The following is a 20,975-nucleotide window of genomic DNA, read 5'->3' as shown; positions in this document are numbered from 1 at the left end:
GCTAGGCCAAAGACCCGCTACTACTGTGGGAATTTCTGTAAGACGGTAGGCTCATTAAAACATGTTTTTCTCGTTTTTTCTGCTTTTCTGGTTGGGACTGTTAAGACCCGGGCTGGGCCACTTGGGGGTGAATTGCTTCCGGGCCGGTGTGGCCCATGGGCCGCCATTTGAATCAGCCTGGTGTAATGGCATTAGCCTCAGTGGCCTTTAATAAGCAGGGTCTTGGGCTTGGTTTCTCTTATTTGTTGAAATAATCAATTTCACTACTTGGTTTCTGTTCACTTTAAGATGATCTGCCATTGTTATTAAGGATGCAGTCAATCCTTATGCCTATACTGTTTAGACTAGGTGGTGATGGCGCAGTGGATTTGACACGTGCCTTAGGTGTGGAAGATCTGCGTTCAATTCCCACTGCAATACATCAACCATGTCCCTGAGCAAGACACTTAACCATAGTTGCTCCAGAGGCATCTGGCCTTTGACATACAGTGTTGGAGAGTAACGGAATACATGTAACGGCGTTACGTATTCAGAATACAAATTATGAGTAACTGTATTCCGTTACAGTTACAATTTAAATAGTTGGTATTTAGAATACAGCTACATTGTTAAAAAAAATTAAAAAATTAAAAAAATTAAAAAAATTAGGTTATGTGGCTATCACTTCCGGGGGCATGGCACGCCATATTCATACAACCTACCAGTGAACTGAGATGGAAAGTACAATGACGTAGGGTTCTGAGGTAAATAATTTTAAGGTTATAAAAAAAACTGATGCATGGTTTGTAATTGTTATATATTGTTTATGACATATAATGGTGAAATAGAATTTATAAAAAATTACCTTAATATCAATCTTCTTCTTTTTTTAATTGTATGCAATTTTGACGCGGTCCCAGTTTACTTTGTTATTGGCAAACTGGGACAGCCATTTAAGTCATTCTAATGGGGAAATTGAGTTCTAAATGTATTTTGTCCCTCACAAATTTAGCTAGCTAGCTAGATATTTCAACATTTTTTTCTAGGCCACTGGAGCCTGAACAGCAGGAGTCGCCAGAGATCCCTGATTGGATTCGGGGAAGTGGCTGTTAGGGATAAACTGATAAAGGGGAAGGAGAGGTGTTTGTTCCCCTTGCTGATGCTGCCAGAAGTAGAAAAAATGTCTTCAGCACACTTATCACTATTCCAAAAAAAGATAGAGGCCGGACAAGAAAGAGGTCCAAACCCTCAAGCTTACTACCTAACAAGTGATGAACATTTTTCATACATTGTCTAAAAAACAACCAAAAAACAAAGCCTGCCTAAAAATAGAATAAACAAAAACAAGGAAGAAGGAGGGTACAAGCTCAGATGGCCGTGACATTTCCAATATTTGCAAATGAGGACAAAATCTGCTGTATCTGCACCCATACATCCAAAAATGCTATTATATAATCCCATATTCAAACTGTTTAATAGAGCATGTGCCTTGGAAACAAGTTTTGTCTTTGCCTTTCAAATATGTGCTTAGGCCTGCTAATAAAGTGAGAGAAGATTCTACCCAGTAAAGTGTAAAAAAGCCTACTTAAGACGTATAAACCAAATATTCATCTGTCAGATGAAAATAGTTCCCATTTGTTTTGAAAATGTTCAGAGAAATTCTGATTAGATGTCCTTGAGTTTATCCAAACTTATTTTATTACAGATTTCTCTTTTTCTTCGTTTTAAGGATGCTTTCTTTTGGGTGGTGGAGTTTAAGACGGACAAGGAAGAAATGTAGACTATTTTATAATAAATCTATCTTAATAAAATAATCTTTATTTCAGCTTTCTAAATATCACATCCACAAATATAAGTCTGGGGGCTCTAAACCCTTCTTTACTGTGTTTAAAAGTGTGAAGTCAATTAATATTTGGACTCAAACTGTAAACTCGGAAGGCTGGGCATATGCCCAGCCTTCCGAGTTTACAGTTGTTTGTGACCTCACATGACTGGATGTTGGAACTCTTCCAACTGTTGTTGATGCAATGGATTAGCCTTGCTGGACTGTGTAGACTCCCTGGCGTATGATCTGTTTATTTATTTAATTTGTTTTTGTGTGGATGTGTCTTTGTTTGTATGTAGCCTCCCTGCAAATGTTCTCAGTGCATTTATTGGGGAAAAAAAGTTAATTAAGTAATTACTTTCATATAGAATAGATCACTAGCTACATTGTTATGAAATTGGCATCTTCATTGCTATAGTGTTCACAATTAAGGTGTTTTTCCTGTGGTACAGACTTTCTTTAACTGTCTATGGGGTACAGAGCCCCTATGAGCTAAACAAAGAAAGGATGGATGGAGATGGCTACCAGGAACCAACATTTTCTAGTCTACGTTTCCTGTCGCCTATTTATAAGACCGGGACAAGTACAATAGAAGTACCTACGCGCGTACCGGGTAAACCAGATGCAGATATTATGTGTTTAATGTCTTGATTTATTTATATGCTGGTCCCTTTCATTTCACATATACACGCCACGTGAGTTTGAAGCTGTAGTATATGGTTAACGTTAGCACTCGCCAATAGACCGCAGCTAACACGGCATGCTAAGCGTGTTGATGCTGTTTATAATAGCATCAGGTGCTAACGTTAACGGTTAACGTTACAGAACCTTTAGAAAAACTACCGCTCGGTGTGGGACGTTATCAAGTTTTGTGTTGCGTTTTACTTTTGTATTATTAATGTGACGCTGGCTAACCCTAATGGGGATTACGTTTAATTAGTCGTGGTCGGCTCGCTCAGTGTAACTCACAAACACTTCCACTTGTCAACAAAATAGTGATGAATAAGCGCTGCGGCCACTTTGCTTTTGATTTACATTGTAACCTGCTTAATTTACGAAACTCTTCTTTTTAGTAGTGTACCCAACTAGCCTGAAGCAGCTGCTGTTGTGTAGTAAATCCAGAGAGACGACCAACCATGACTTCTCTGGTAAGTTTTCACTCTCCTCTAAAGTGCAAATGAACACAGAATCTCACTTTTAGTCTCATCATGGCGTGTTCACTGCTGTTATCTCATAACAAGCTAACTTGTAGGTAGCTGTATGTGCATAGCCTTCATGGTAGGGCTGGGCAATATATCAATATTATATCGATATCCTGATAAGAGACTAGATATCGTCTTAGATTTTGGATATCGTAATATCGTGATATGACATAAGTGGTGTCTTTTCCTGGTCTTAAAGGCTGCATTACAGTAAAGTGATGCACTTTTCTTAACTCACCAGACTGTTCTTGCTGTTCTATTATTTGCCTTTTCCCCACTTAGACATTATATCCACATTACTGATGATCTAAAATTTAAGTGTGAAGATATTTTGTTAGAGCACCATTTGTCAACCCTATAATATCACCGCAATATCGATATCGAGGTATTTGGTCAAGAATATCGTGATATCTGATTTTCTCCATATCGCCCAGCCCTAATTCATTGTCTTTTATTATTATTAACGTTGTTTCAGTTTAAAGCATGATTACATGATCTGTTGGGTACTGCTACTGCATACCATATCATTCAAATTTCATTACAGATGGAATAAAACAAATTGCTGCTGACACAATGCCCTCTAAAATAAAACCTGACTGTTTGCTTTACAGGGGGGCAGCAGTTCCTCAGCCACAGAATACACAGTGCGAGTCCCCAAGTGAGTAACATGGATGCTGAAATTTGCCTTTACAAGTAGAAATTGATTTATTGGACTGCTTTATTCATTACTTATACTGTAGGTGTTAATAGGTATGTAGTTGTGTATCTGCATTTGCATTTAATTAGCTATGATCTGGCAACTTTTCCCGTGACCCTCAATAGCAGGTTAAGATAATTACTATTTGTTTGCATTTCTGGTTGTCTGTCCCATAGAAACACCAGTAAGAAGTACAACATCATGGCTTTCAATTCAGGAGACCGAGTCAACTGTTCAACTTGGACACAGGTGGGTATCATGTCAGGATTTGAAGATACATGACAGTTTTAGCAGCACTCCCTGCTAGGTGGGGCACAGAGTCAGTACTGGGAGAGAAATGACGAGCAGTGTAACGCCGGCTACACACTGGATTTTTCTATGTCTTTGCACACCGGTGCAATATTTGAAAATCGATAATTATTATAATTTTTTAAAATGACATTTATATCTGCATTATGTCAAAACCTTGAGACTTTCAAACATCAAAATGTCATTTATTAATATGTATTTGTATCAAAATGACATATAAACATCTTTTCCTATTCTATTTTGCCTGGAAACACTTCCTACACGCTTGCGTGTCCTGTGAAAAATAGGCGTTGGTTCTATTTCTAGCACACATGCGTTTTCGGCGCGCCTGAGACGTGCGTGTCACGCTGGCAGTGTGCAAGCTTTAACCTGCTAACATGGGTGCTGAAATAAAAATGGACATGCCACGCAGCTGACACGCTCACGCCACGCAGCCAGTGTGTAGCTGCCTAATTACCCTAGAAAGAACACATAGGGGAGATACAAGAATACAGATGTTCTGAAATCTAAGATGAGTAACTTAAATTAGCAGCCATATTACCATCTTTCAGTTTTACAGTTCTAAACCTCTCCCTCCCCAGGCTCGTATGGAAAGAGACATGAGTGCTCGGCGGATATATGGGGAGGAAGAGTCAGCGGAAGGCGCGGCTGGCAGTGAGTTTGGCAAAAAGCAGCGTGAGGAAGCACGGCGGAAGAAGTATGGTATTGTGACACGTGAGTTCAAAGTGGAGGACCAGCCCTGGATTCTTAAGGTCAACGGCAAGGCCGGCAAGAGGTGGGCAGAAAAACTCTTTACTTTCCCTTCTGATTCCCTCTCATTTTAACCAACATATCTCTCTTTGAACCTGTTAGGTCCGGAGGAACGCACACATATTAAGTAGCTGAAACTGACATGTTTTTGTATACAAGCTATTAATTGCACAAATCTCTCAGCCAACTACTTGGAATCTTTAAAAAGTTATGTTTTAAAAGCCCTTGCATGGCTAAAATGTGTTCTTTGTAACTTTTTTTTAAAGTCCGTTCACAATACCTACATTTATAATAAAAAATAATTATGTTGTCAAATTATCTCCATGAGACTGTATATGCAGGCCTAGTCTGGCATTGCCAGACCTTACTCCACAGCGCTGCATATGAGGGTCTGGCTAGTCCACACTGCATTCCTGGATTGGAGAAAAACGTGCCTTGGTTTATTGGCATTTCTTTAAACCAATCACAATCGTCCTGGGCTGGCTAAGCGCCGGGCCTCGGTGTTGCTGCCAAATAGCCTCGTAAAGGAACTTGTTTTGATGGAACGTGTGTATTCAGAAGAAGTTTTTGTCATGCAACAGAGAACTCAGATTGGACAGATAGTCTAGCTAGCTGTCTGGATTTACCCTGCAGAGATGTGAGGAGCAGTTAACCATAGTCCTCAAAAAATCCACCAGAGTTTAAAATTCCAACACAAAGACAGCGTTAGGTAACGGACATCGGGCTGAAAAGAAGGACATAACGGCGGAATTTCCAGTGGGCAAGGGAGCAATCCCAGAAGTGGAAGGTCGTGGATATAGACTAATGCAGGCCTGACGGGAGATCCCTACAGTTAACAATACAGCTATTCTCTCCCTCGGTCTGTGTACAGGTTCAAAGGTCTGAAGAAGGGTGGTGTTACAGAAAATGCATCCTACTACATCTTTACACAGTGTCCCGATGGAGCCTTTGAGGCTTTCCCTGTCCACGGCTGGTACAACTTTACACCGCAGGCCAAGCACCGAACTCTCACTGCTGAGGAGGCTGAGGAGGAGTGGGGCAGGTAAGAGAGAGGAGGAACAGGGAGGGATGGTTGTATGTAGTAAAGAAGAAAATATATATATACAACTGGTGCAAGTTTGTCAAACACTTAGTCCGTCCATTTACCGTGGAATTTGAAAGCCGGAGCTGGGAACGACGTTGCACCCGAGTTGAATGTGCTCCATTTACAAGTCAGATTCTTGTTTGATTGTGGGGTTAGCTCTAGCCAAGTTAGCCATTGTTAGCCATACCAGTTGATAACGACGCATTACGCTATTAAGCTTTTTTGTGCATACAAACAGCGTAACAACATGTCCACAGATAGAAGTTGGACAGGACTGTGTGTATGACTGATTTAGTGAGACACCAGTAAGACAAAAGTGCTTCTATAACTCTGTGTTACTACAGCTTTCACTGTTGATGCATCTGTGTTGGATTCCGAGCTCGGGGTACTCTGAGGTTGTCCGAGTTCCGAGCTCGGCAATCCGAGGTCAGGGGGCGTGTTTCCGACTTTGACCTCGGAAAATCCGATTTCCGAGTACAAATGGAACGCTCTATGAATATCAGAATTTCCGCTTGTTTTACAGAAGAAACAAGGTGGTGAATCACTTCAGCATCATGCTTCAGAGACGTTTCCGGGAGCAGGAGCGCGGTGGCGATGATGATGATGACGAGAACGAGAAGTCGGGGAAGAAGAAAAAGAAGGGGGGTGGGAGAGGGGCCGACCTGCGCATTCACGACCTGGAAGAGGACCTGGAGATGAGCAGCGATGACAGTGACAGCAGTATGGGGGACGGTAAGAAGAAAGAAACGGGATGGGATTCAAGACAGCCACTAAAAACAGGATTTTCAGTATTCAGTGTTCTTTTATTCTGCCATACCTTATCCACATTTCCCTTCCCACGGTCATTGTGTGGTTTTCTTTTTTTTCCACCCCCTTGACAGATGCAGAGGGCAAGACAAAGGCGAAAAAAGCCACAGGCAAAGGAAAAGCCAAGAAGAAGAGAAAGAGCAGTGACAAAGAGGCCTTGGAGGACAGCGATGATGGTGACTATGAGGGTCTAGAGGTGGATTACATGTCCGATGAAAGCAGGTCAGATCCATCGCGTTGTGGCACACAAACAATATCAATGTTTTTGCTGGTTGTGTTTCTTCTTTTACTAGCGTATACTTCTGTTTTTCAAAAGTAATTCAGATGAAGAGCTCGAAAAGGGAAAGCCCAGCAAAGGAGAGCACCACCCCAAAGGTCAGACCTCGTGCCGTTGAACACTACCGATCTATTAATTATTGAATATAGAAAAGAAGATGGCGATGTAGAGCTGGGCAATATGTTGATATTGTGATATGAGACTAGATATCGTCTTAGATTTTGGATATCATCATATCGTGATATGGCATAAGTGTTGTCTTTTCCTGGTTTTAAAGGCTGCATTACAGTAAAGTGATGTAATGTTATGAACTCACTTGACTGTTCTATTATTTGACTTTACCCATTTATTCATTATATCCACATTACTGATGATTATTTATCAAAAATCTCATTGTGGAACTATTTTGTGAAAACAACAATAGTCAACACTACAGTATCGTTGCGGTAGCGATATCGAGGTATTTAGTCAAAAATATCGTGATATTTGATTTTCTACATATCGCCCAGCCCTACGGCGATGACTTAATGCATGTTGAATGTACACACTAAAACGTAGAGCTTGATCACTGGACTATAAGTTTGGCTGGTAGGGATTTCATGTGTATACTGAGAATCTTCACTCAATGTACTTAAATTGTCAGCAAACATGTATTTTAGTGCATTTCAGTGTTTTTGGCCCATTGGCTTTACTGGATGAATGATTGGTATTGAGACCGGTTTCCTTCCAAATGGTTGTCCTGTATAGGGATCGATGAGGCGTCTGAAAGCGAGGAAGAGAGTGAGGAGGAGAAACAGAATGAAGAGGAAGCAAAAGAGGAGGAGGAAGAAGAGGAAGGAAAGAAAACCCCGGTCCAAACAGAAAAGAAGAAGAAAAAAGGTACAGACTTCACAGAGACGGATGAGGGTTTGACTAAAAGCATACTTTACGGAGGTCTCCATCATTTTTAACAACACTGCTTCTGCTTGATGCATGAAGACGAGTCACGTTATGTTGAGTCGTATGGTCTTGTGTGTCGCAGACAGCAGCGGCGAGTCGGAAAGCTCCGACGACAGTGACATCGAGGGAGAGACGGCCTCCGCTCTGTTCTTGGTACCATTTTTTGTTTTTGCGTCATCACTTTCAACATGATGATCAGTTACTAAGAGTCAATAATCACGATCACAGTTCTAGTAAAATGATAAATATGTTCAATTACTGTGACAGCAAATTCTGTTCACCAGCAGATGTCTTACTTACTAATTTTGGGGGTGAATGTAAATGGTTCTATATTTACATATTTGTACAGTTTTTTTCTTTTTTTCATTGTTCTCATCAAATGTCTAATTTTCCCCATGTTCAGAAGAAGCGCACGCCTCCTAAACGTGGAGGACGCGGCTCTGCAGGTAGCTCCAGGACTGGCAGTCGCCCCGGGACACCATCCATAGACTCCGCCTCCACCTCCAATACACTCCGTGCTGCTGCCAGCAAGCTAGAGCAAGGTTTTTATGCTCATACACCAGTGAATTATGATTAAATAAGACCCATGACATACTTAAGGTATTCATGGGGAACTTTCATAAGTGGCCATCTACTCTGAAGCTGAAGACTTGCTTCATCCTCCAATTCGACTAAATCTCTCTTTCTCGCAGGTAAGAGGCCGACTCCGGGTCCTAGCACTGACTCACCCGCTGCCAAAAGACTGAAGATGGAGCCCAGCAGTCAGAGTCCTGTTCCCTCTGGGAAAAGTACACCTCAACCCCCATCAGGCAAATCCACCCCTAGCTCAAGGTACTTGACTGTTACCGTTCTTCTTTTATGCCTCCAGGTAGTGTCAATTTCGTCAGACGAGACTAAATATGTTCGTCAACGACCTTTTTTTCCATGACTAAGACGAGACGATGACGAGACTGCACCAATGTCCAAAAACGCTGACTAAGACTAAACGGACATGAAAATCACTCACCTTTCGGCGAAATTTGCCACACTATTTGACTGAAATGGTTATCAGAAATAATCTCAGAAATAATTTATTTAAAAAAAGACTAAAATGTTTTGACTAAAACTTGACTAAGATATATTAAGTTCTCTTTTGACTAAAGCTAGACTAAAATGACGAGACTTTTTGTCGACTAAAACTTGACTAACAAAAAAGGATATGTGAATGACTAAATATGACTAAAACTAACAAGGACATTTGGCACAAGACTAAATGGGTGACAAAATTAACCCTACCTCCAAGAAATAGTAAATGATTTGATTATTCTGAAGGTCCTGGGAAAGTGGTAAATATAAAATATAGTTTATGCCTACCATACACTGTTAGACTTTGAACAGACTTTGAAAAGACTACAGTCTGACTACATCGTACATCCAGAGACAATCATCTCACATCTAACGTTAAAGGTACAATATGTAACATTTCTGCTTTAAAATGTCTAAAAATGACCATACCTATGTTATATATTTTTATGAGTTGTGTTCTTACACTATCCCAAATGTTTCCACCAAATGTCAAACCCAGAGAAATCTGTTATTTTATTTTCAGACACGGCACGTTTCCTTTAGTCGCCCGTCAGTGGCGTCATATAACCTTTCACCCTCCAGTTACTCTAACTTCCGTCAGAACACTGGCACCAAGATGATACGTTCAGGAGTAATTGTAAATCATACAATTTCACAGAAAAAAACTTGTAACATAATACTGCTTTTTTGCCATACAGCATCATTTTGTGATTAATTACATCCCACTTTTTATCACAGTAATACAACAGAGACCTTATCTATTTTGGAAGTTCAATATCGATACCAGCTTGACGTTACTACAATGTGCTAGCTAACGTTGATGCTAAAGCTTTGTGGGTAACATCATGAGGTTACAACATCGTTCAACACGCTAATAAAGTTATTTTTAGTATGACTGTTTCGACCACAGCTAACAGGACTGAGCTAACCCACGAATAACTTCACTAGTAACGTTAACGTTAGCTGTATAGATAGACGATTAATCTAATGCTAATTTAGCCAAAGTAGCACACCCCGGTCTGTCTGCCTCACTCCCCCGGCGCAGAGAGACTCAGTCGGGATGACCGCTGACAACAGCCCCGGGACATATAGCTAGCTAGTTACCGTTAGCCCCCAGTCAGCTATCAGCCAGCTACTTTCATTACAGCAACCGCCGGCCAGAACTTATCTCCAGTGCCTGGCGCTTACGACGCTAACGGCAGTTTAATTAAACGTCGGGAAACAGACCATATCAGACCCAGCACCGAGTCACAACAGCGGCAACATCCATAGCGGTAGCTAGCTACATCTCCGTAGCGCTACCGGTGTATGTGCCGAAAATCTCGTCCCTGCCGAAGTTAAGATTACTGAAAAGTGGAGGGGAGATAATTCCGGGCAGCTGAGAGATGTTCTGCTGCTGCACAACAGGCATCGAACGTCCTGGCTCGCTATCGCGGAGATTTCCCCGACAATCCCCACCCACACCCGTCTCTCAGCCTCGTTTAGTAGCTAGCTAGCGTTACAACAAACCCCGTCCGCCCCGGTGTTGAATCCATCCAAAAGGTGACATTGATATGTGAAATATTTTGTGTTTTAGCTGCTGGCTACTGTTAGCTTGCTGGCTCACTAGCTAACTGGTCAGCTACAAATAAAAATCTAAATCTAAAGAAAAACGTAATTATGTTGGGGAAACTGCAGCTATTTTATTACAATAACATGAATAAACATAACGTGAATACACTTGAATGGGTAAACTCGTCTGTGAACTGATGCATTCTAACCGGCAGCGAAGGTGTTTAACACTAAAAACTCCCATAATTCCACGCAACTTCCCAACGTCATCAAAAGTCCAGTTTTTCCGTCCATTGTTTTGGTTGAGAGACCCCTAGCGGCAGAAAGTTACATATTGTACGTTTAAAGTCCTAATATGTAAAGACCGGGGATCTTGCAGGTTCACACATTGCAAGACTACAACTAGATTTGTTTTGAAAAAGGTAACCAAGCTAGCTAGCTACCGCTAGTGCTAAGTGTTAAAGTTTTTTGTCAATTTTCTGTTCTGCCGTACATGCAGATGAATGGCAGCATTACCCGGAGGTCCGGGTGTATCCGCCGGTAAATCTCCCATTGGATGACCCACTTCAGAAGGGTTGAAAATCAGCAACTATCCCTCTTTAGCATTTAGCTTAGCGCAGTGCTATAGCAACCATACACAACTCTGGCTTGACCTGGTTTGCTGCTTCCTGTTTGGTGCTGGAGGGAGCGCAGCCATTGGTTGTTGACAATGTTCACGTGATTTATCTTCACTACCAAGACTTCAAACTTGCGATAATATCGAGCATGTTTGATCTGCGACAGTGGAATCGCTTGAGAAGTCGTTTGGTGTAAGGTAGGGCTGTAGCGATACACTAATCTCACGATACGATACACGATATTCGGCTCACGATACGATATATATCACGATATTCGGCCAACGATACGATTCGATATATTTCGATACACTTACATCATTTTCTGAAAGATTTAAAGGGGACCGAGTGATTTTGGTGACATCTTGTGAGTGTTCCATTTACTTGGATTTAATTAATTGAACTGAGAACATCAATTACACAATATATGTCTCTGACTGGACAGAGAGTCTACAGCAGGGATCATCAACTACATTTTTTTCAGAATTTTTCTAAGCACTCTGGCGGCCGGACTTTCAAATAAAGAAAATAAAATGAATTTATACCTAATACGCCTATTCTTGTTCGAAATTTTCACTTTCTTACTGAATTAATGCTATTTTTATTAACATGTATTAGTGTGAGCAAACTCCTAACTAGAAAAAGATCTCTCACTAGGAGGCAGTTCACTGAGGAGTGATGATTAAAGACTCTGATTATGGAAACATTATTGTAGTATGCAGCATCCTGATTGGTGGAAAATGCTTGCAGAAAGAAAGGCTGTTGTAAGGTAAACATGTCACTGTCATAGACGCTGAAGCAAAAAGTTGGCGACGAAAAGCCAAAATCCCAGCTTTAATGATGTATGGACTGATAAGCAGGCTATGCACTCGTCATGTATGCCTCATTTGCAATGAAACGATGTTGTTGCAAAATAATACAACCATCATCATCACTCGAACATAACGATCGCGTCATTCACGTGCATATTAAGTAGCTCCAGATTGTCCGCTCTAGCGGAGAGTTTGGTTTGTTCAGCCAGCAGTGAGGTTTACAAGAATTTGTCAACATTTCCAGATTCCCAGCAACCTAAGATAAACAGTTAGACTAAAAACCGACAGCTTTTGTTTTAGCTTGTTTGTAAAAATTCGCTATTTGCAGAGTAGAGCTGTGTTTGCGTAAAACAGCACGGTGGACTGAGCAGATTGAAATATCGCTTTCTACATGTTTATGCCGGTCTACACAGGTGAGTGCATTGATAAGTATTGACTTTCTACTCACGAAGGTTTAATTGTAGCCTATTTACAGAAAAGAGACCAGCGTGAGTTCATCTGCCCCAGCGGCCGTTGGTAACACTGTATTGTTCCCAGTCAGGTGCTGCGTGTTTTAACCTTTAACACACACACATCTCGGCTCAGCTATGTGTGTGTTTTAACGCACACGCATCTCGGCTCAGCCGTGTGTGTGGAGCTCGGGCATCGCTGTAGGCTACAGAATCCCGGCATGTGAATAGAGATGTAAATACAGGGGGCTGGGTTTTTGCTCTAAATGCTTGAAATGATAAATAACAGAACACATGTTTTCCTCTTTACATTTTGTAAATTCATGATTATTCTGGGGGCCAGACTAAAAGCTTTGGCAGCGGGCCGCCAGTTGACGTTGGCTGCTCTACAGCGACACTAGCGGCTGGCTGACCAAATCGCTCTTCCTGCAACGTGAACGGGGGTAGACACGGGGGATACTTTCTTGGGAGAAAAAATATTGATTTATATCGCAGAATCAATAAAATTGCTCAGCCTTAGTGTAAGGCCCGCCTTAACTGGCTGTTGGCAGTGTTTCTTCTGTTGATTTTGTAGTGGCGGCCCACCACGGCAAAATTTCTGCCACCACGGTATCAGAAATAGGGCAGTACAAAAAATGTAGTTGTGGTTGCCATTTAAATTATCCTGCCGACATAATACACCCGTTGGCTGCCGCTCATATTGCAGTTTAACAACAAGTAGAACTATTCAGAGGTTATTGGACGCATCCAGTTGTTGTTGTTCAGACAGACCTGGCCCCACTGCTAAAAAAAAATAAATCCTAAAGGAAACACTGGTTTGTGAACAGGGTAGAAACTGTGTTCTTTTTCTATTTGTCTACTCAATAGTGATGTGCAGCTAACGGAGGAAGCGGTCCGGCGTTACCTGATCCGTAAACCGATGACCACCAAAGACCTGCTGAAGAAGTTTCAGACCAAGCGCACAGGGTTGAGCAGTGAGCAGACTGTCAACGTGCTGGCACAGATCCTGAAGCGTCTCAATCCGGAGCGCAAGAACGTAAACGATAAAATGCACTTCTACCTCACGGAGTAACCGGTGGACGAGAGGTAGGGAGCGGCGGAGTTGGAAAGGAGGGAGAAGGGCTGAAATGAACCTCTTCGGTCAGAAAACCATGAACCCCGGAGGAGAGGTGTTTTAAAACCAGTTGTCCTGTGACACGCCACAGGATCTGAAGTCGAAACTGTCATCCCAGGTGGCATTTATCAAAAAGTATTTTGTTAAGCATCCTGCATTTGTTTTTCATGTCCTGAAATCTCCCATTAAATAATAGAAGCCTTGTTATTGTTGAGTGAAAAACAACTGGATTTCTATAGTTTTTCATCCATGTGTGAACATTTGAACCTAGAACTTAATGTATAAAAAAAGTGAGGTAGAATTTTTTTCTCCAATAAAATTTAAAATCTGTGGCTGTGTAAGGCTTTGTACCCCATCCCTCATATACACTTGGTATATTTGGTTTCAAAAAATATTTTAATTAAATTAATTAGAAATGTATACAGTCTTTAAACTGTAATGGCCAGTCTGCGACAGTCTGACACCTTTACACAGGGACAACCTCAAAATCAATGACAACGTCCAACAAACAGCCCACGAGATGGGTGTCACCAGGGTTGTGTCTTGCCTGTCCAGTTGCATCGTCCCTGACAAAACCACATACCCTATCAATGAGACCATGGTAAAGTTTTTTAATTTATTTTTTATTCCATGTAGTTCTTCTGAACTTTTTAGCAACAAAACAAACTTACTTATTAGTCAGACTTAGTCACTTTTTAATTTTTTCAAGCCTAAATTCAGGCGGATTTAGGGGTTAGTAGATGGACCTTAAATGCAAATATTTTGTTAAAAGTGGAAGCAGTGGAAGCTACCAGGACGTAATCATGCATGAACTGTACCGTAAAGTGCAATCAAAACAACACACATGAAATGTAATCCTAGCAAGTTCACACTGTATTCACTTTATATGAAACATGGCCTGATTATTACCACTGTTGAATGGTTTTGACAGGTGATTGATTTTTTTGATGAATTGTTTTCTTTTCTGTGTTTGCCCTATACTGCAGGTTGCAAACACAGCAATGCTTAGTATCATAGGTTGAAAATACTCTGATCATTTATTATGATAAACTGAATTTTAAGACTAAATCATCATTACAATAGTCAAACAGTTTCCAAAATGAAGGCTAATTTTATTTAAACCACATTATCCCATCACACTCTGGACCCTATCTTGCACCCGGCGCAGCGCAAAATCTGACGCAAGTGTCTTTGCTAGATAAGAACGACGCAGTTGTTAGTTTCCCGTCCAGAGCCCGCGTCATTTAAATGGCAAATGCACCTGCACCCATCTGTGCGCCCATGGGCGTGCTGGTCTTACAGGGAGGTGTGTTCAGGTGAATTCTTGGCGTATTGCTATCTTGAGGCAGCGGGAAATGATCGCGCCATTGGCCAACAAAAACCTGGTCTAAAGTCAATAGCATTTCATTGTTATTTTAACGGCAAATTAGTAAAATGCGCCTTGGCTTATGCACAGCGCGCGCACTATGCTTGTTACACACACACACACACACACACACAGGGAAGTGCAGCAGCACACAAACTAAAAAAATATTATGGTGCAAATCCACCATTATAATAGCAATGCGCCAAGGTACAAACGCGCCTGGCTTTTAAAGGGAATGGGAGATGACCCTATGATTGGATTATTGCATGTTACGCCCAAAACACACCTATGAATTAAAACCCTTGTTTCAATTTTTGTTTTATATCAGAAAATATGGGATGTAGAAATAAGCGCTGAAAATGTAAAGAAGAAAAATTTTACAATTTAAAACGTTGGAAAAAGCAAAAACAAACTGTGAAAAAAAAGGCGTAAAAAAAACTATTCAGAGAGCCACACTGGTTAACTCAGCGGTTAAGTATCTGACATTTGTGTTTCAGCATTGGCACACTGCGGCTAATTTGTTTAAGCAAAAACTCCCTGTGAACCACCCTACCAAAGAACAAAACATTCCCTGTCAGAAGTAGACAAACCAGTAATACGACATTGCCTTAGAACAAAACAACATGATACAATCATTTAACATCTAACAGATCAGAGGATGACTGAAATAAAGTGCATATAGCAGAGTCAAAAATAAAAAGCCCAGTAAATATAAAGTTTGGAACAAATCTGTTTTTTAAGCTTTGCGGAGACAAATCCATTTTTTTTACTTACTAACCAGTGTTCATGTACGACATGTTGCAGCATAAAGAAACATACATTTTGACATAACCACACACTCAACACGATAGTGGATCGAACACCATGTTAGGAAACGCAAAGGTGTCGGCGCCAGACACAGAGGCTGATTCCTGCTCACAACCTCATTCATATGCATCTGCTCTAATATTTCAGTCTAGTCTTTAAGATAGAGAAAACAGTAAAATGTGAAATATAATCAAACTGTTCACACTCCATATGTATAAAAAAAATAACCCAACAATTAACACTAAAACTCAGAAAATAAATGTGGTAGCATGACATTGCATAAGAGACTAACAAACCGCTGCAGTGCATGGGTGCAGCCAAAGTGTACTGGAAGATCTGAGTATAATGACCTTAGGTGAATCATCAGGAATGTCTGAACAAGTTCAGAAGTGCCTTGTTGTTTTCCCCCGGTTGCCACTGTTGGTGATAGGCCGATAAAGCCGTTGAGGTTCAAGTTAAATTACCTTCAATTTCCAGTCCATGTCCACGTCTGCACAGCTGTCCCAACTGTTTTAACACTGACTTTATCAACACCAGTGTATGGAAATTGAATACAGAAACAAGTTTTTGGTAAAGATGCTTCATATAGAAAACTAAAATAGGGTTCAAAATCTCAGTAATCTGCAAATATGAAGTAAGGTTTGTAAACAGATTTTTTTATTTTTGTTTGCTCTCAAGGTGCAACTGACTTTTTTTATTACCCTGCAGGCTGCAGTACATCCTGTTGTGTGTAGAATTGTGTATGAGCACTTTTGGAGGGGTGGTGTTCAGTTCACAGCCATTTGTATGTACTTTGTTTAGCAAGATAGTTTGTATTTGCATATGAGGGAGGGATTACTATGGAACTGTTTGGGATGATGAGTCCCTTGTTTCTATTACTATTTGATTATTAGATTATGGTCCTTATTTCTTAGACTCTTTCTAAATTATTCCAAATTATCAACAGTTTCATTTGATATTTAAGATAAGTGTTGCTAAAACGACCATCAAATAATACCTTAATGTGAAACTCCTTAGAAATTAAAAGATGAAGACACATACACTAGATAATATGTTAAGCATTGTTTAATGTGGCACTGTATAAACCAATATTGCAACTTGCTTTACACCAGAACCAAGGAATAGTGTGTTTCAGCTCAGTGTTTGGTCACCTCATGTCCGGGCGATGTCATAGTTGGCTATGAACCAGTCGCAAGTCATCTTTATAGCTAGAAGAAGAGAGAAGGGGGGGTGGGGAGAGTCAACTTCATCAGGCTGAGGGTGCATGTAAATATTCATTCAAAGCTCTCATTTGTTTGTTGAAAAGCAGACTAATCTTGCACCGAGGCAAAAATAACCTCTTCTTCTGCGCTATCATGTACGCAGCACTATAAGATCAAACTAAGTATTTTATAGGAAACTTTAAATTACTGTAACTACCATATAGTTGAGACTATGGCACATTAAAATTGAAAAGGGCTAAGCAACAACAATACTTCGTAATGATTTAAAAAAAAAGTACAGTGAATGCTGACCTTCTTCAAGAGGTGTGAAGGGGAAGTCGGGAAGGTAGCGTCTTAGTTTGGCATTGCTGGCTGTCTTCTTCATCTGACCATCTGACATGGTGGTGTCATACTGATGTTAGGGGTCAAGGGGATACTGGATTTTGCCTTTGTGCTTAACTGGCTACATGCTGCATAGTAACATTTGAATTAAAATCAATTTTATTTGGAAAACCACAGCCTTCCTGAAAGTGGTTGCTCAAGAATAACAATTGAATTGCTTAAAAAAAGAGACTTTACCTCATCATTTTGGCAATATCAAATTACATGATTGGTTTCAAGACAGTAACTCCTTATGGAGCTTTTTTTTAAAGAACCTCTGACCAGTAGGAAATACGTTTAACAGTTTACTGTTGATCTCTACGGCACAAAAGCGTCCCAGAAGTAAAACCATAGATGCAAACGCTTCTTAATACGATAAACTGGGCAGTGTTGAAAGGATACATGTATTTTGCCTTTGAAGTCCAGAGCCTTTGTAATCAAGTCCATGGCCTCCTTGATTGAGATTTCTTCTTCTTCACCCACTGAAATCCACAGTAAAAAGGGAATGAGTGAACTGTGCATGCAGTGACTGTGCATGCAGTGACTGTGTCCCACACCGCTGTTTTGAAGCAATAACTTTCGCATTATAATAGAGATGGCTTGATACCATTTTTTGCTTCCTGATACCGATTCTGATACCTAAACTTGCACATCGGCCGATACCGAGTACCGATCCGATACCAGTGTGTCATATATTTTATCATGTTTTAACAATTGTATACAACTATCCCCGTATGGATGTGATATTATTTCTATCTTTGTTGTCGGTCTGGCTCCGGTTAAACACTTTGTGAAACATGAACAAATACAAACAATGAATGCCGTAGAACTTTCTTTTATTATGCAGTTTGACCGTCAATTATAACGGAAAAAGAACATAAATAAACTACTTTAACGTAGATTTTCTTTAGGGCTTTATTACGTGGTATCGGATCGGTGCATAAACTCCAGTACTTACCAATACCAGCGTTTTAGGCAGTATCGGAGCCGATACCATCTCTACATTATAATGCTTGCTAAAGGTGAGCACAGCACTGTACTCACCAGAGAGGATAATAGGTTCAATTTCTTTATATTCTCTCAGGGCCCAAATGATTAGACGACCCAAATCCTGAAAGCAAACACAAACAATGGGACTAGGTTTTCTTAGTTGACATGTAAGAATAGCATCATGCTCACTTTATCTTAGTACAGATGAACATGCATTTGACAGATAGTTACAGTATGCAATGACATTTTCATACAAGCGCATACCTATACAGTAATATATTTGGGCAATATGTATTGATACTCATACCAGAGAGTAGATGAACTGTCTCCTAGGAGCTCCAGAGCCACAGACATTCACAGCAGTTCCTTCCTCTGTGAGAGAGACATGAGAAAATAGAAAGTAGAAAGACTCTATTAGCTGGATATTGCATAATGCATGTGTTATTCACTGCTTGCAATATGTGTGTGTCTGAGTTAATCACTTTTATGTCTCACTTTTGGCCTTGTATGTCTTGTTCATTAGTGCCGACAGCACGTGACCATTTTCTATGTTGAAGTTGTCATAGGGACCAAACACATTGGTCGGGATGACCGCTGTGTAATGATGACCATACTGCTGAAAGTATGCCCTGTCAACACACAGACACACAGAGTAACGATCAGACATACTGTAACACAGATTAACACTATTCTGCAGGCTTTCATGTGTTCCCCCCCACCTCCCCCTCTCAGTAGTGTTTGGAGGTGTCACGACACGTTTCTCTCGTTCAACTTCCCACCTTCAACAGTAAACATCGGTAAAGTTTTCAGGTCATGGCATCTTTATCTAGAAACTTGATCCCTCCTAGAGCCCATTGTGCTTTTTGACATTCACAAATTGAACTGGTGTTAACTGGCTGACTTAACACTTGGCTCAGTGTATTACATACAATTATAGATGTTTTCACAGTAACAGAGCAGTGGATTGTATTATGGCATAAAGGCCCAGCCATAAATTAAATAAAAGCTACTAAAGACAAATAGAAACTATTTGCCAAATCGAGCGCTGCCTCCACAGCCCTTTGTTGAGGACGAAGGCTTATATTCATGTGTCTACACCACACCCCTATTTGCACTGCAAAGCTGCTTACCTGTTCTGAACATCAATCATCCTTTTAGCATGCGAGTATCCAAAATTGGAACTATGGGGTGATCCGTTGTGTATCTATGAGAGTAGGGCATTACAATAAAGATAGTTAAATTGATGCCATTTGCCAAAGTAATAATATTTGCACTTAATTTATTGGCTCTGTAGCGGCATTGTACCTGATAATTGCTGTCAGGGTTTGAGCCATCAATGCAAGATAATTTTTTTATCATCATTTTTATAATATATTTATTTTTATTTACAATAAGACAATACCACTGTTAACAAAATATCTGCATTGAAAAGCCACCTACAAAATGACTAATAAGTATATAGGTAGTGTGTTGCTAAAAAGTTCAGATGACCCACACTGAGTAAACATGTTTTAAAAAATAAATAAAAGCTTACCATGGTCTCATCGATAGGGTATGTGGTTTTGTCAGGGAAGATGCAACTGGACAGGCAAGACACGACCCTGGTGACACCCATCTCGTGGGCTGTTTGTAGGACGTTGTCATTGATTTTGAGGTTGTCTCTCTGTAAAGGTTTCAGACTGTCACAGACTGGCCATTGCAGTTTAAAGACAATGTAGATGTTTCCATTAACCCCACTTAATTACAGTATATATGAGTCAAAATAAATATTTATGTTGCAGCTGTGGTGGATCATTCATTATCTCACCAAAAAGTGCAGATTCTCCCTCATGTGTAGAAAGAGTCCTCCAACTTTTGCCGCCAGGTGGATGACATGAGTGGGTCGATACTTCTCAAACACAGCCCTGGTCTGACCAACGTCTCTGTTTGTGTTGTAACACCACATTTATTTAAAATTGGATAGAGATTGGGAAAAATATACAGGCTTGAAAAAAAGGACATTGTAACCTGAGGGTGCCTGTTTGAATTCTTGTACTCTGGTGTTTGTGTTGGAGCGCATCAATTATAGACCCATTTCTTTGTAGGCACAATTGGGTAAAGGAGTACAATTAAAGCAACTTACACAAGATTAGCATCCTTGGACGAGAGGAAGATCCATTCTTCTCCCTCCAGTTTCCCACCTTCCTGCTGCACCACATGCTCTATGGCTTTGCCCACCAACCCAGATCCACCAGTCACCAGGACACGCATCGGCCCTACTTTGATCTCTGACCCCATCTTTTATAGCTGTGCTGGCTCCTTTGACAAATTACACAGAAAATAGGTTTAATGATTCAAATAAATCTAATCATGTGCTCTTAAAAAAAATAAAAATAAATAAAAACTAGGTAAAACAAATTAATACACAAACTTAGATATCACATTGACAAAAATGAGGACTCTAAGCTGAAAAATACAAGTAACATAAAAGTCCTTACCTTTGTGTTAAAGGGCTGAAGTGAGTGTGGACATACCTTGAGCGTTTGCCTAACCTGTGTTGCCTACCAGTAGGCAGTCCCTGCTAATAAGTGCATCAATCCTTTGTATAGTATTTGTCGTTTTACTTGTTCAGCTTGTTCCCCCTCTTCTCTTTGGAGTGATGAGCAGGGTTTCGGTGTGTGAGGTAATTTGAGACTCCTCTCACGCCTCTGCTTTTTGATTCATGTAGGAGATGAGATGCTACCATCTACTGGTCATAATGTATATCAGACTTAAC

General features: G+C 40.5%; 2 protein-coding genes across 6 annotated transcripts; one reads left to right on the top strand and one right to left on the bottom strand.

Annotated features, from left to right (window-relative positions):
- The first annotated feature begins 2,295 nt into the window (after nucleotides 1-2,295).
- On the top strand, nucleotides 2,296-13,804 carry gtf2f1 (general transcription factor IIF, polypeptide 1). Of its 5 annotated transcripts, none has more exons than XM_028599416.1 (14): nucleotides 2,296-2,417; nucleotides 2,878-2,952; nucleotides 3,618-3,664; nucleotides 3,880-3,952; nucleotides 4,594-4,787; nucleotides 5,634-5,804; nucleotides 6,370-6,578; nucleotides 6,734-6,875; nucleotides 6,970-7,028; nucleotides 7,678-7,809; nucleotides 7,952-8,022; nucleotides 8,273-8,411; nucleotides 8,562-8,700; nucleotides 13,228-13,804. In XM_028599416.1, the coding sequence occupies exons 2-14, from the start codon at nucleotides 2,941-2,943 to the stop codon at nucleotides 13,430-13,432; spliced, it is 1,593 nt and encodes a 530-aa protein (XP_028455217.1). In that variant the 5' UTR covers nucleotides 2,296-2,417; nucleotides 2,878-2,940; the 3' UTR covers nucleotides 13,433-13,804. The 5 variants fall into 5 exon arrangements, with proteins under 5 accessions (XP_028455217.1, XP_028455216.1, XP_028455213.1 ...); XM_028599415.1 differs by having other exon boundaries at nucleotides 2,301-2,417; nucleotides 2,881-2,952; nucleotides 6,728-6,875; XM_028599412.1 differs by having other exon boundaries at nucleotides 2,301-2,417; nucleotides 6,728-6,875.
- Nucleotides 13,805-16,729: 2,925 nt separating this feature from the next.
- Nucleotides 16,730-20,934, bottom strand: LOC114569601 (GDP-L-fucose synthase). The gene is made up of 11 exons (XM_028599541.1): nucleotides 20,698-20,934; nucleotides 20,343-20,518; nucleotides 20,028-20,142; nucleotides 19,755-19,883; nucleotides 19,351-19,424; nucleotides 18,716-18,849; nucleotides 18,528-18,592; nucleotides 18,275-18,341; nucleotides 17,633-17,712; nucleotides 17,162-17,261; nucleotides 16,730-16,855 (listed from the first exon to the last, which is right to left on the bottom strand). Exons 2-11 carry the CDS (start codon nucleotides 20,495-20,497, stop codon nucleotides 16,800-16,802), a joined length of 975 nt encoding a protein of 324 aa, XP_028455342.1. The 5' UTR covers nucleotides 20,498-20,518; nucleotides 20,698-20,934; the 3' UTR covers nucleotides 16,730-16,799.
- Between the last annotated feature and the right edge of the window lie 41 nt (nucleotides 20,935-20,975).

This window comes from Perca flavescens, chromosome 15, assembly GCF_004354835.1.
Source record: "Perca flavescens isolate YP-PL-M2 chromosome 15, PFLA_1.0, whole genome shotgun sequence".
NCBI classification, from domain to species: Eukaryota; Metazoa; Chordata; class Actinopteri; order Perciformes; family Percidae; genus Perca; species Perca flavescens.
Note: the sequence above shows the minus strand (reverse complement) of the source record. Positions and strands in the feature narration are given on the sequence as shown.

What these genes read in the sequence shown, in the direction of transcription:
- LOC114569601 (XM_028599541.1), bottom strand. Translation starts at nt 20,497, where the DNA reads ATGGGGTCAGAGATCAAAGTAGGGCCGATGCGTGTCCTGGTGACTGGT. An exon ending in TCCAAGGATGCTAATCTTGT is followed by an intron (nt 20,143 to 20,342) that starts GTAAGTTGCTTT and finishes CAACACAAACAG; the next exon opens with AGACGTTGGTCAGACCAGGG. An exon ending in GGGAGAATCTGCACTTTTTG is followed by an intron (nt 19,884 to 20,027) that starts GTGAGATAATGA and finishes AAACCTTTACAG; the next exon opens with AGAGACAACCTCAAAATCAA.
- gtf2f1 (XM_028599415.1), top strand. An exon ending in GCTGAGGAGGAGTGGGGCAG is followed by an intron (nt 5,805 to 6,369) that starts GTAAGAGAGAGG and finishes CTTGTTTTACAG; the next exon opens with AAGAAACAAGGTGGTGAATC. An exon ending in TACATGTCCGATGAAAGCAG is followed by an intron (nt 6,876 to 6,969) that starts GTCAGATCCATC and finishes GTTTTTCAAAAG; the next exon opens with TAATTCAGATGAAGAGCTCG.